At 47.8% G+C, this 13,975-nt stretch overlaps 4 protein-coding genes and 1 long non-coding RNA gene across 8 annotated transcripts; 2 read left to right on the plus strand and 3 right to left on the minus strand.

Moving 5' to 3' along the window:
• Positions 1-6,635: 6,635 nt before the first annotated feature.
• LOC112345548 lies at positions 6,636-8,761 on the plus strand. Its single transcript, XM_024672552.1, has 2 exons — positions 6,636-7,615; positions 7,836-8,761. The coding sequence occupies exon 1, from the start codon at positions 6,694-6,696 to the stop codon at positions 7,597-7,599; it is 906 nt and encodes a 301-aa protein (XP_024528320.1). The 5' UTR covers positions 6,636-6,693; the 3' UTR covers positions 7,600-7,615; positions 7,836-8,761.
• Positions 8,762-8,902: 141 nt separating this feature from the next.
• Positions 8,903-11,007, minus strand: LOC9633383 (oleoyl-acyl carrier protein thioesterase 1, chloroplastic). Its single transcript, XM_002968003.2, has 8 exons — positions 10,387-11,007; positions 10,200-10,333; positions 10,031-10,141; positions 9,855-9,950; positions 9,712-9,799; positions 9,572-9,640; positions 9,222-9,513; positions 8,903-9,170 (listed from the first exon to the last, which is right to left on the minus strand). Exons 1-7 carry the CDS (start codon positions 11,005-11,007, stop codon positions 9,271-9,273), a joined length of 1,362 nt encoding a protein of 453 aa, XP_002968049.2. The 3' UTR covers positions 8,903-9,170; positions 9,222-9,270.
• Positions 10,924-11,748, plus strand: LOC9631137 (vacuolar protein sorting-associated protein 55 homolog). 4 transcript variants are annotated; one of them, XM_024672555.1, is made up of 6 exons: positions 10,946-10,985; positions 11,034-11,095; positions 11,167-11,218; positions 11,273-11,312; positions 11,362-11,452; positions 11,506-11,748. In XM_024672555.1, the coding sequence occupies exons 2-6, from the start codon at positions 11,064-11,066 to the stop codon at positions 11,687-11,689; spliced, it is 399 nt and encodes a 132-aa protein (XP_024528323.1). In that variant the 5' UTR covers positions 10,946-10,985; positions 11,034-11,063; the 3' UTR covers positions 11,690-11,748. The 4 variants fall into 4 exon arrangements, with proteins under 4 accessions (XP_024528321.1, XP_024528323.1, XP_024528322.1 ...); XM_024672553.1 differs by having other exon boundaries at positions 10,924-10,985; positions 11,095-11,218; XM_024672554.1 differs by having other exon boundaries at positions 10,950-10,985; positions 11,034-11,218.
• Positions 11,224-11,603, minus strand: LOC112345551. Its single transcript, XR_002992085.1, has 2 exons — positions 11,492-11,603; positions 11,224-11,430 (listed from the first exon to the last, which is right to left on the minus strand). It is a non-coding gene; the product is annotated as an uncharacterized LOC112345551 (long non-coding RNA).
• On the minus strand, positions 11,687-13,931 carry LOC9633384 (mitochondrial proton/calcium exchanger protein). Its single transcript, XM_002968004.2, has 9 exons — positions 13,394-13,931; positions 13,024-13,336; positions 12,822-12,968; positions 12,673-12,761; positions 12,524-12,616; positions 12,345-12,471; positions 12,220-12,284; positions 11,999-12,170; positions 11,687-11,821 (listed from the first exon to the last, which is right to left on the minus strand). The coding sequence occupies exons 1-9, from the start codon at positions 13,903-13,905 to the stop codon at positions 11,792-11,794; spliced, it is 1,548 nt and encodes a 515-aa protein (XP_002968050.2). The 5' UTR covers positions 13,906-13,931; the 3' UTR covers positions 11,687-11,791.
• Positions 13,932-13,975: the final 44 nt, after the last annotated feature.

The following is a 13,975-nucleotide window of genomic DNA, read 5'->3' on the forward strand; positions in this document are numbered from 1 at the left end:
ACACAGTCACATGGTGAGGAAGTCCCAGAGGACCATGGGACTTTGTGGTCAGGCCTATGGGCCTTGCCCCAGTGGTAGTGTTGGCGAACACGGCCATGGACAGAAAGGGACTTGGTGGGGACTGGAAAAGAGTTGTCGGGGAAGGTTATTCCCCATGTCTGCGGGCAACATAAGGATGCTAAGGAGTAGATCTGGGATGATCACTCATGGACAGATGGTCTAACTTTTGAGAGATGGGATTGTGATGCAGATGGCATTAGTCCACCGGTGTGACCAAGGTGAATGGGCATGGCTTTAGCATAACGGGCCGATATGTCGGTGGTACCTTGGGGTGTCGGTCATGGGATCGGACATGTGGAGCACTTGGACCAAGTGCAAAGGTTGAGTGGCATGGATGCCATTCTCGGGGCTAGCAAGCCCCAAGTCCTAACTAAGACTTATGGAGGTTGTGAATGAGACTCCTCCAAGTGGTCGGGGGTGTGGTTAAGTGACTAAAGTAAAATGGAAAAATTAGTCGCTTACAACTTGTATCACAGTCCTGTCTCTCACAGATTGGGCCATCTGTCCATAAGTGATCATCCCAAATCCACTCCTTAGCATCTTTAGGATGCCCATAGACATGGGGTACAACCCTCCCCAATATCCCTGTTACAGTCCCCCCCAAGTTCCTTTTCTGTCCATGGCCATGTTCACCAACATTGCTACTGGGACAATGCCCACAAGCCCGAACACTAAGTCCCACTGTCCTCTAGGACTTCCTCACCACATGACTATATCCTTGGTCACTATGCCAAAGGACCAATCCTTTTCCTTTCCATAATCTAGGACTTTGGGACAACATTTTAGAATACCGTGGCCTTATGCGAGCCTCATGGGTACTCTCCCCGCCTTCTACCTTTGGGTGCTCTAGCCATGGGATTAAAGCTAGGTTCCATTGAGCCATGCCAGGTATCCAAGTAAGTAGTGCCGCCCACTCTTGGATTGGGAGCATTGACCATTCGATCTCCTGGGGGAACTAAAGCTAGCTCTTGAACACTTCACCAAGCTACCCCACTTATTGATTCGTATTCACTTTAGCCTTGGACTTCCTAGTGGTTATTTCATCACCCAGCATCTGGGTACAGCCTTTCTGGGCCAAACTAGCCTTTCTTGGCCAAACTGACCCCACTGAGATCCAACCCCCACACTCTCCCTACTATACTTTTGGAATCCCCTACAGCCCCCGCCCCCGGGGATGATCACTTTGGGCTTTCACCCAACAGCTTGTATTAGTATTCAAACTCGAACTCGGACTTGGATTTAGTCTCAGACTCGGTCTTGGTCTCGGATTCGGACTTGAACTCAGTCTCAGTCTTGGTCTTGGTCTCGGTCTCGATTCCATCTCAGACTCCATCTCGAGTCCATCTCGGGTCCATCTCGGACTCCATTTCAAACTCCATTTTAGGTCCATCTCAGACTCCATCTCGGGTCCATTTCGAACTCCATCTCAGGTCCATCTCGGGTCCATCTCAGACTCCATCTCAAGTTCATCTCAGACCCCATCCTGGACTCTTTCTTGAACTCTTTCACATATCATGTGTTAGTCCTCTTGTGTCGCTTTTTTCGAGACTCACTTATTATTTGCTACATGCTCGTTCTTTGAGCACTTTGTTAGGAGTTCCACTCCCGCTCTTGTGAAAAATGGATCCTTGCCATCGAGAGTCTTTTTGCTGTGTTGATCCATGAGATCGACGCCAGAAAACTTAACATGTAACTTTATTTACCCTTTGGAGAACTCAAAGTGGGTGGTCAACCTTGTCCCTACCTACAAGGCAAATGGAAAACTTTTTTTTTTTTCTTTGAGAGATGATTTGGCATATCCCTTAGCTGACAACTCCATATACTTTTTGTTGGGGCTGAGCCTAACTTACTGGTGCCATGAGGCTAACTTTAGCACCATAAGGATGAAGCCTCCAAATTCACGACCACCAGCAAGATCATAGCAAAGCTAGAGAGGCCAAAGCTATATTTTTTTAAAATCCACCATTGCCATTGCTAGGCTTTAGCTTTCGCTGCTGCTAGCAAGATGGAAACAAGGATGAGTAGGTGATCATTTTGACGGTTTAGTGATGCCTTATTGTAGTATATGTGGTTTTTACCTTTTATCCTATGGTGATTTACTATCATGGAGTGGAACTTAAACTCTGTATATACCACATGTCACATGCCATGTGTCTAAAGGACAATGGTGTGAAACCCAAGTTTCAGAGCCTTAAGCCACTAAATGAAAGAATTGTGCCAAACTCCTAAGTATAAAGCCAAGGAGCAAAGATATTGGAACACATAGTAACTCTTGAGCATGCAACTCAAAGAGTGAAAGGACAGGAGCATGAAGCGATTTAAAACAATCCTAGAGTATCTAGTATCCTAATGTCATGACCAACATGTAAAACGGAGCCAAATAAAGTTTAATGCTATTTCAACATACCGGTGGCCTAACATGAGGATATGGGTGCTCCACCAACTAATATAGTATGGAACTTAGGCTTAAACTTAAGTCGGATGCAAAACAAAAACAAGCATGCAAGTGGGAGCTAAACTATACCTCATGTTAGTCAGTCATGCCCGACCTACCCACTACCTTTACTATATATTTAATACATTAAATAAATACAAGATAATTCATTACTTTTTAGCTAACAAACTTGCACCATTTATCCCAGAGGCTGGACCACTTTTTATTTCATGGGTCCAGTGTTTGGGAGAAGGGTCTCCACAATTGGTGCAATCTTGAAAAGCTCCTTAAGCTTGAATTCACCATGTGACCAAGCACTTGTTTTGGAGGTAATTTTGTGCTTTAAATATGTGGCTGCATTTATATAGTTAGAATGACTTTCAGTCTCATCACCACAACTTTTGTATTACATAATATGTTTATATAATTTCAAATATATAACGAAATGCCACTTTTGCTATCAAAGGAGCAGAACCCAAATCCAAATGCCCTTGCAACACTTCCACTAAGCATCAACATTGTCTTGAATGCACCAGTACAAGATGAACCATTTTCTTGGCCTGGTGATAGTTTTCACTGGCACTTGCTCTCACCCTCTCATCAATCACATCGAGAAAGTTTCCCTTCTCCACCTAGTTCACCACCCAAGTTGGAAAAAACCGGCTCTCCTCCGGCTGAGTGTTGTCCCCAGAGTTCACAGCCTTTGAGAGATCAATGTTCCTGCGACCCTCAATTAGTTCCAAAAGCACCTTTTCATAGCTGTAAACGTCGCATCTCTTTGTAGCCATGAAATGTGTGAGCCATTCGGGAGCCATGTAGCCTGGAGTGCCACCTATTATCGTCATGACCTGCGTCTCATTGCAATTCTCAAGCAGCTTGGCCATCCCGAAGTCCGCCACCTTTGCGACAAACTCTGTGTCCAGCAGAATGTTTTGGGCTGTCCAAGTGCAGTATGGGCTCCCTGCATTCCTCATGAAGATACGCAAGTCCTTGAGTTGTACCAAGGGCAATGTCGATCCTCTTCTGCCAACTGAGCCATACATTCTCTGAAGTTTGCTCGAAAAGCCATTTGTCGAGTGATCCATTGGGCATAAATTCGTACACCAGCAGCCACTGTGTTGCTCCTTCGATGCAAAAGCCACAAAGTTTGACAATGTTTATGCCTCCAGTTCCAGCAATCTCGGTCACAAATTATTTTGCCCCTTGAGTTCCACTGTAGTCGAGCTTCTTGACTGCCACAACTCTACCATCGCTCAAAACCCCTATTTGTAACAGATCCCAGCTTTGTGCTATATCCTTTTGTTGCAGTATCCAATGCGGTATATGAGAATCTCTGGGGCAAACGGCCTTGCATACTAGCCAGCAATGCTTCAATCTCCTTTGCCGGATTGAACTTGAGCTTGCACTCATGAAACGAAAGAGCACATACCGCTAGAAAGCAGAGGACTATCAAAATGCAACTCATGGTAAGAGTTATAATGTAAAGTGTCAGTGGATGGTGAGGCTTCAGAGTTTTGATGATAAGTGTCATCTCTGTAGAAACTCCCATATATATCATAGGCAGTGAAGAAGCAGTCCTTGGTATCGCCATTGAAAATAAGTGACATACAGCTGCTACAATTCATAGAAAAGCAGGCTTTAGTGCAGTTGTCTAGAGAGGAATTCCTTTGGTTGGGTTTCATGAATTCAGTTCTATAATATCCAATACCAGGAAGCTTGTGTTTCATCACAATGTAGTGTTGGGAGACCTCAAAATTGGAGCAAGAACTTAAATCAAAATTAGATAGACAAAGTTATCACCCTTCAAGCAGCTTCAGCTTCCATTGTGGGTATTGCAGATCTCATATGGAGAACAATCCTTACATGCAGGATTTCCTGGCCATGATTTGATCTAGTTTGTATAGTCCGTTAGCTGAATATTTTTCCTCCATTGATTTCTTCATACTTGGAAGATGTGATGCTCCCATTTGAATCAAATTCATTCATTCATTCATTCATTAATTGTTTACAAGGTCTTGTGGTATGAGACCAATGGATTATAGTAAACTGTTTTGATGATCTCATGAGGCGTTAGTTGGCTGAGCTTCTCCAGGTCTTCTGCCACCAAGCCTTCTGTCCCTGCCCTGGACTTCACCGACCTGCCTGTTGCCCCTCCTGATGCATCTTGGGTTGGAAATTGAGTACTTGATTCATTTTAATGATAATGATTGGAGAGGGTCAAATTACTGCCAGTGTACAGAAGAAAAGTTGAGGTAGAGCTTACATGTAGAAGTAAATCACCATGCTTGATTTGCTTGGTGTTGGAAGTGTCCTTCTTGTAGAAGTTTAGTAGAAGAAATCCAAAACAGTCCCTCGTCTTGGACAATAGCTTGAGTCTCATAGTCATTCCTAATTAGGCCCATCCCTGTTGTGAAAATCTGGGCTGGGAGGAGAAATTATGAGGGAAAATCGAAACATCGCCATCAGAGTTTTGTAACACTAGGGAAGCTGCATTTTCCAACACTACGCCAAGGGCAAAATAGTTTCCAAAGTATAAACGATACAAGTGAGAAATTCCCATTGTCACTGACAATATCTTTGTCCCTGGCCTCAAGGCCTTCTGTGGTGTTCATAAAAACCGAATAATTGATGCCTGCCAATTGTCGATAATACCAATCAGGTGGAAGCTCATACCTCATGCTCATGAGAATCACAGGGAAAAGGAGCAATAGCAATAGCAGCACCATTTTTGCATTGTGTTGCATGAGAAACTCTGGATAGGGTTAAATCACACCGAAGTCAACCATGTTTTTGGGTCTTTCGCGAAGAAACAAGGCCGAGACTGAGACAGCATCAGAAATACGTTATGAAGCGATGCATCTAGACACGTGCTTTGAAAAATGGTCAATCGGTTTGAAATAGAAATACGTTGAGTTTCTAGGTTTAGCCAAACACGTTCTTTGAAAAATGGTCAATCGGTTTGAAATACGTTTAAATCGTCATATGGCTCTGTCCATGTAAAATGAGCATGGGGTGCACGGTTCTATGTCCAGAAGAGAAGATTGCCACAGCAATCATCACCTTGCTTTGTTTCTCCTGCCTGGGTGAGAGTTGGCCGAGGCAAGTGGCGCAAGAGCTGGCGAATTTTGGCGGGTCATGACGTCGCGTGGGAGAGGGTTGGTTGCAGCATCTTCACGGTGGGATCTTGTAGCTTATTTGCTTGACGAGGCAATCCGGCCCTTTTTTCTTTTGCAGCTATCTTGGATCATGAGAGCTTTTGATGCGCTTCTCAAGAAGTGGGTGAATGACTGTAGGCTGGGAGCAATTCTTGGATCGCAGACTAGGGCAAGAGGCAAGAGCTGGGCAAAGATCGCGCGTGGGGCTACGTGGTGTGCGTGGTGTGTGTGATAAGTATGGAAGTCAGTGGCAGAGTCTTGTTTCTGGGGGAGTCTGACTTCCGAAACAGTAGTGCAAGAGGTGGACTCTGCGGCGAGCCTGTATGGCGATTCCACCAGGAGCAGCTCAATCGTTGGAGGATAGTTTGCCGGACGACGGTTGACTGGAAATTGACCGACGGTTTGCAGTTTGTTGACTGACGACTCGTGTCCCTCAAGGCATTTAGCCGAGCGCCGTGGTGGAGAGGAGCAACCCGAGCTGGAGGAACTTGCCAAGATGGAGAGGACTCCCGCTCAGTGTGACAATGGTCCCATCGCCCTTGCAAGCCCATGCTGGCAAACACGAGCTCACTCGGTGGATGAAGCTTTGTAGAAGAGTTGAACTTTAGCTACTGCTCAAACTCTTGCTCCACCATGGACGACTCTGGGGAATCCTTAGCTTGTTCACGGCGTAAGCGGAAGCACAACCTGTCATAATCTTCGCTACTGGTCGATATTGCTCCGAGACCAATTACCATCGACTGTATCCTGCTGACCAAATTCCTATTTCGCTCGCGAAACTGCCAAGCATACAACTCGATGACTGACTCTAGAACTATGGCCATCCTCGTGTGCAGGACTTGGAGCCGCAGCTTCAAACAACTCCAATCCTCAAAGCTTCGATTCCAGTCGAAAAGCGCTAAAAGAGGAGGGAAAACCCTAGCATTTTAAATGAGGTTTCTAGCATATTCTCTTAAAGAATTTCCGCTCTTGAATTGAGAGCACACACACGCTTTAAGGGTTTCTCGTCTTTCTCTCTTTCCTTCCCGTTAAGCGGCAGTGGCCATGGGAGGAGGAAGCGAGCAGCAGTCGAGCTGGTACCAAAAGCTCCGGGGGACAGCGGCGGGCAAGAGAGATGGAGCTGGCGCTAGCAACAGCAGCGGCGGCGGCGGCGGCGGAGGAGGAGGGGGCTACGATTTCACGGTGAGGGGATCGGTCGCCGCCGAGAAGAATGCCACCACTAGAGCGCCCAAATCTGGAGCAGCATTGCCCCAGAGGATGGGTGTCTCGGACAAAGATAAGGAGATTAGCAGTAGCTCTAGCGCAGCAGCAGGGTCTCTGATAGAGAACCATCTCAGGAGCAGGAAGGAGCCTCCCTGGGACCAGGATTTCTCCTCAATGTCTAGCTGCCGCAGTGATCTCGACGGGAATAATCCAGGGCGGCGATCATCCAACAAGGGCGGCGAGGAGGAAGATCACGACGCTCTTCCCCCTTTGCTCAGGAATCCTCACATCGCGGAATTTGACATCGTGGAGGCGTGCTCCACTTCTTCTTCCGACTGCTGCTCCGATCCAGGGGGAGAGAATGGAGAGGACGAAGAGGGCGATTGCGATCTCGACCTGGCCGGCTCATGCAGCGGCCACGGCGGTGGCTGGGCGAGAAAGAGGAGGAATCACAACGACAACAGCTTCTCTGCATGCTTGCCGTCGGAGATCAAGGGGGTGGTGGCGGACAGTATCCCGCTGGTGAAGTACTCCCACAATCCCTACCAGGACTTCCGGGACTCGATGCTGGAGATGATCCGGGAGAAGGGTCTCCAGCAGTGGTGCGATCTCGAGGAGCTCTTGTTCTGCTACTTGAGCTTGAATTCGCCCGAGCACCACGAGGTGATCAAGCAGTCCTTTTCGGATGTTTGGCAGGATCTGGGATCGTCATCGGCTCGACTAGTTGGTCTTGGAGAGGAGGATTGAAAAGCCACCCCCAAAGGTAGCTCTTTCTCTTTTCTCTTTTTTTCTTTTTCTTTGTGTTCTTGCCTTTTCCTTCTTTTGTTTATCGCATCGTGTGCCATGAATGGGGGCTCGGATCGTTGGCATCATTCATTCAAGAGAATAGTTTCTTTTTTCGTGGCAAATGTGGGTGGCATGGCATGTGCTTGGATGTTTTTAATTGTGGCATCGCTGCTCACAAACATTGTGGTGTGTGCCAGGTGATCTCTGCTTTTCGTGACCGGACAGATGCGATGCGAGAAAAAAGGAGGCGAGTGCGCAGCGAGCTGAGCGAGAGCGGCATTAGCAAGCAAGCAAGCACGCAAGGTACCTCTTTTCTTCCATCCCTGGACCGGGAACAGAGAGGAAGAAAAGGAGAAAAGTTTCGTGGAGAAGCGTTCTTAAATGGTGCCAGAGCGAGCAGCGGCGCAGTCCGTCCGTCCGTGGTGGCCAAGAGAAAAGAAGAAAGGAAAAGTTGGAACTGGCACATAGCAGCAGGCAACCAACCAAGCGAGCTCTCCATCAATTCGGGTGCGCCATTTGCGACGAAAAGCTAGCGAGCAAAGAAGAGATCGATCGATCGATCAACCCGATCAAAGAACCAGCTCTTTCGACTGGAACGGGGTAACCACAGCAGCGGTGGCGATCACTCGCTCTCAGCGACACTTTCGTCTCGTTGCTTTGGAATCTGGACACGCAGCCACTTTGATCCATCCGGGGAGAGAGCATTCATAGCCGTGAAAGCGAAAAGGGGGTGAAGTGATCTCTCAAGCTGGTTGCTGCTGACCAGTGGAGGCGAGTGTACTCTCATCTATTGCGCTACAGTACAGTACACAGGACTTGTGCCCAGTGTCTACTCGCCTCTCCCTCGCAGCACTCACTCAAGTCATGCTTTTTCCTTTCGATTCTTTTCTCTGTGCTGCTGTGACTGTGAGCCATGGCGGAGGCATTCATTAAAATCTCTGCGCGCTCGCGATGGCGACCGAGTGAGTGAGAGCTCGACGGCGACATTGGCGGAGAGGGATGAAAGCAACGTTTTGATGGACAGTAGCTATAGCTGCGCTGCCACTCTGCGGGAGTTCTCTCCAGAGGGAAGCGAGAGATCTCCTTTAAGGCGTCCGTATTAATACGATATACTATCTCGCCACCTACGCTTGGCAGCGCGGGAAACCACCGGGCGTTTGAAAAGAAAGGGAAAGGACCAGCTTGCCACCTTTTTTCTTGATTGTATAAACAAAGTGCTGGGCAGGTTCTCGAGATTCCGGTGATATTCTTGGGTATCTATACGTTAACGGGTGAGAGATCCGCTGGCAGCCAGCCGAGATGTTATTAATGAAGCCAACCGCGACACACATTTTGGAGCGCCCATCCAAATCATGACGCAATCGACCCGGATTTTCAGCTGGGCTGATCTAGTCAAGAGTTTACGAGAATCTTTACTTTAGCTCAAAACTGTGAAGGATGGTTGATTGATTGGACGAAGTGTATGTATCGTTCGTAGCGTTTGACTTTTTATTGGTGGTTCCTTTGTTTTTTTTTACGTATCGATCAAGTACCTGTACAGAGCGAGGAAGGATGTGACTATAGAATCTTAGAAACGAGGTTACCTTTTAACCTCCAAGCCCTCGCAAAACTTCACAGAAGTCAAGCTCCCTGTCAAGCTCCCTGCTGTGAACTTTCTTTGGCTTTCACCCAGTGAGTCCAGCCTCGGTTGATCTCTCGGCTGCTGCCATCGAGCCTGAGAAGATGCAAAAACTGGTGTTCTTCGTCGCCGGATTGGTCCGCTGGAGAGAATGTAGCTGCCATCGATTCCACGCAGTCGTCGTGCTTGCACTCCTGCTTGAATTCCAGGATGATCCCGCGGAGCTCGTGGCTGTTTGCGATGTCAGCCGGGAGGCTCTAGGATTTTGTAAGGATTAGTAGATCTGCTAGAGCACGAGAAATGTGATTCTAGTACCTCCATCATCCAGCCTATGTACGCCACGTTGTTCACATGTTGATTCATGTCGAGATCCGCCCGTCTCGGCTGCATTATGGACAGTTTAAAGCCTCAAAGCAGCAACGTTTAAGATAGCACCACGACAAGACACGATTTACCTTGAGCCCGGTGATATGATGCTCTGCGTTTTCCAGTTTCGCCAGTTGGTGCTTCTTGTATGTGGCATGATCTTCTGGGAACGAAAATCTAAAATGCAGAACGAACGGCGTCACGCTTGCGACATAAACAGCTGAATCCCGACCTTGGAGGATCTAACGCGTATTGGTGATACTCTCCCCTGATCTCTTCATTTATTCTTGCAAATCGCCTTGTTTCTTGATTCATCATCACCCAGGTGCTGCACAACAACAAAAAGGTCAAAAAAAAAGAAAGAAAAGAAAGAAAAAACGTTTCGCTATATTCTTCGAAAAGACAAACCTGGTAGCTCGACCGAGTGTCAACCCGGTTTTGACATCCTTTAACAGCCAATCGCGTCGGGTCCCATTTCTATTCTCCTGGAACCATGTTTGGGCTTGCACGGCGTCACCCCTGTAAGATCAAAAGCTCTGTCACAGAAAAGAAAAACAAAGCACGCAGTTTTACCAACCAGTTTGGATAATCGTCCATTTCAATGTGCATGCGAACAGTCACCCAGATGAGATGATGCTTTCGCATCGATAAAGTTGTCGCGAATCCATCCGTGGAAAATCCAAGTGTTCTCACTTGGTTACAAGCCACCTCCTAAAATTCTCAAAAAGCTCTTGACAAGCGAAGAAAGGAAAGAATTTCCATACCTGGAGAAGATTTGCGATGGTCTGGATGGACGCCTTCTTGTTCGTGCCCACCTCGTAACAGCGTATAGTAAAATTCTCACTGTAGAGAATCCCGAAAGGCGGATCATCGCTGGCACCGCTGCTGAGATCCTTGGTCGGCGTTGGAATCAGCGTCGCAGCTGCGACGCCGTTGCTGCTCACAGCCGAATCGGACCTTAGATCGATCGCGGAGGCTATAGCTCGCCTCCCACGCCATGCAAGAGATGGAGATTTCTCCCTGCGCTGCTGCATTCTACAAAAGGAGGAGGTGGAGCAGGAGATTTCTCCCACTCCAGCGCCTAGAGCGTTCACCTGAGCCGCATTCCTCACAGCAGGCATTGCGATCTCCATCGCCGCTCCTCCCGTGAGCGTCATCGATCGATCGACGCCAGCGCCAGGCGTCCGCGCGTCTTGCTCCTCTCTCTCTCGCCCTCCGCAAAGAATATATTGCAAATCCCTTCCAACCCCTACCGTACACGTGGACGTCGCGTGTTCGATCCTAAACCCGTCTCTCTCCTTCCTCTCTAGGGTTTCTTTCACTATTACTTGGAGAGCTCCTGCTATGGCGATGACGATCGAAGGTTTGGCGATTTGAGATTCCATCCCTGGTCATGTAGCTAAGATTATAGCACGGATTCTTGCGCGCTGTGGCACTGGCGATGGCGATTGATTCGGCGTCGCCGAGAGCAGTGTGAGTGTTGTTCTCACGGGCACAATGGCAGACACTTCAGCTTATTTTCTCGCGTGCTTGCACCCCTGTAGGCTTGCTGGACTGGCGTTCATGTTTTCTGTGGGAATTATGATGCAAATCCTGGTGAGTAGATGGAAGATTTCTCTCTGGTGGATTAAAACTCGTTTTCTTTCACAGGCTTGTGCCTTGTACAGCAATTGGTGGCCAATGCTCACAGGTACCTCGATCAACTTTGGGTGTTCGTTGCTTTGATTCTTCTTCTCCAGCTCTCATGTACGTGATGGTTCCAATGCCTTGCTTGTTCTTCGGAAGCTCTTCGTCCGAGTCGCTTCTATCTGTCGGCGATGCTACTGGAGAGTAAGCTTCTCTTTTTTTCTTCCTCTCTAGAGAGCTTACCTGGACTGTTATAGCTGGGCTGATGCTGCAAAGTTCCTGACGGGATTTTCAACCGTGGGAAGCATTGCGATTCCGGCCATTTTGCGCCATGCGATGTTGATAGAGATCGGCGCCATGTTTCTCGCTTACTCGTCTTTCATTATTTTGACGAGCACCGTCATCTTGTTCCAATACGTGACTCGCGAGAGCGAGTGGTAGTGGCAGCAAGCTGTAACATTTGGAGGTGTTTATGTAAGATATCAAGATTCGTGATAGTTTTTCCTCTTTGTTGTTTATGAATTTTAGAGAGAACCACCTCAATCACTTCCTTGGCTTTGAAGTAAGACTTTCCTGCAAAAATGTGTAAGAAGTCAGTCGGATGTTTTGAAACAATAGCCATCAAGTTGCCTGAAAACTCTGACGGATCAGCTACTTGGGCTTCTCAGGCGTTCTTGCTGGTGGCGTTTGCTCTTGCTGGAAAGCGAGCGGTGGTAGAGGTTTTGCAGAGATGTTCTTGTGGGAAAATACCTTGATGAGCTCTTCCTGCTGCTTTAGAAATTCCAGTTTGCGCCGGCGCTCCTCAAGCGTGTCCTCGCTGGGCAGCACTGTGACACCGACCGAGTCCACCACTTCGTCTGGAAGCGATGACAGTGTCGCTTGGACAGCTTCTGCCGGTTTTAGTTTGTCCGGGACGAACGCCCTGCAAGAAAAACAATGACACAGCCGGAAACGAAAGGTAAAGTTTTTACCTGGACAAGATGAGGAGCGAGGATGGTACTGAGTGATCTAGTGACAAATCAAGCCAGTTGCTTAGCTGCAGAAAGCTCTCTTCAAACTTAAGACGCAGTTTTCTGAAGAAAAATAGAGACTTTACCTGTGCTTTCATCTCTTGTGGTGTCAAAGAAACAAGCATTCCTCGTTCCCGGCAAGCAGCTCGAAGCTCGGGTTCCGAAAGTGAGTATATTCCTTCCATTCTGATTAGCCGGTCATCGGATTTGATCCTGGAAGTAAGGAGCTACACTGCGTAAGCTTGAAGCTACTGCTAGCTCTTACCATGCCAGTTTTTTGCGAAGAGTGTAGCGCAGATACGCATCCGTCCCAAATGGTCGTAAGCCCATGTATTTACACATGCTTATCAATCGCGGCCTGCGTTTACAAGGAAAACGTTTAAACCTTTGGTGCAGGAAAATCACGGCTCAGACCTGCTGATGTTGTCCAAAGTCAGTTCGTCATTGAAGAGCTTTGCAAATCCCAGTATGTCCGCGTTTTTTATGCTTTGTCCAGTGCGGACCTGCCAGAGACAAAGCATGTTCCATAAAACCAGATGACAAAAAATATTATTCGCGAGGACCTTGGTCATAAAGTCGTCAAGATCTTTGGCGGTTTTCTGAATATCTTCTCCCCGTTTGGATTTGAGCTCGTCCACCATTTCCAGTAACGCATTCTTTAAGCCTTTCGCGTGGCGAAGCCGTGTTTCCAATCGTTTTGTCAACTCCGCCTGAAAAAACAGAACTAGACTGATTGTACGTTGGCGCAAAAGATATAAAACGGACCTCCTGCTTCAACTTGTCCTGGAATGTCGATGGTAGCATGTTGGGGAAGACCTTGAGAAGAACTGGCAGTAAGAACTCCATGAAGGGCACGATGACGATGATTATGAACGGGACTAAACGAGCAATGTCTCCTGCTGTCCGCCTTAGTTGGAGCTGTTCTCTTCGGCTTAGCTTCTTACCACCCGAGAGCTGGACGAGAAGCCTGGTGGAAATCCGGATCTCCGCCCATAGCAACTTACTTCCAACCCAATAATGTTGCAACTCCAGCCACACAGTCGTCTTTGCTTTCTTGAGCCACTTTGCCCAGTCCTCTCTGGAGTAAGCAAACTATTAAGAAAATCAAGGAACTAGCACTAACAAAAAACCTTGCCTGCTCATCGAAGCCATGTTTCTCAGTCCCGAGCCGATCCTCACAAGCAGATTCCATGTCTTTTGCAGAAGGGTCTTCTTCTCCAACTTATCCGGCAAAGGATCGTCACTAACTTGGAGTTCTTCCACTGATGCCGCAAGCCTCTTGCGCCACTTCCTCGCCTTTTCTTTCTCTTCCTCACTCGCCACCTTCCTATCATTTCTGGAAGAAGCATCGGAGGAGAAAAATAACAATGGCGGGAGCCGAGCAGCAGCTCCATCCTTGAAGCCATGAGGGACACGAAATCTTCCCTGGTCTACTCTACGAAGCTCGACTCTATATCCATGTTGCTGCTGCTGCTGCTGCTTATCCCTTCCACCATTAGAAGACACAAGACAATCGAGCAAACTGGGAAGAGCTCGATATCCGGAGTTGTGTGGAGGGACGTAGCGAAAGCTGACAACAGTAGCGTTCCTGTGCTGTGCTAATCTTCTCACGGCAAAGCTGAGGCTCCCAGCAACACGGACTTCCATGAGAAATCCAGCAGCACGGCACCAAAGCAAAGCTGCCTCCCATTAGATCGTCGAGCAGTAAAAATCCAAA

This window comes from Selaginella moellendorffii, unplaced genomic scaffold (assembly GCF_000143415.4).
Source record: "Selaginella moellendorffii unplaced genomic scaffold, v1.0 SELMOscaffold_9, whole genome shotgun sequence".
NCBI classification, from domain to species: domain Eukaryota; kingdom Viridiplantae; phylum Streptophyta; class Lycopodiopsida; order Selaginellales; family Selaginellaceae; genus Selaginella; species Selaginella moellendorffii.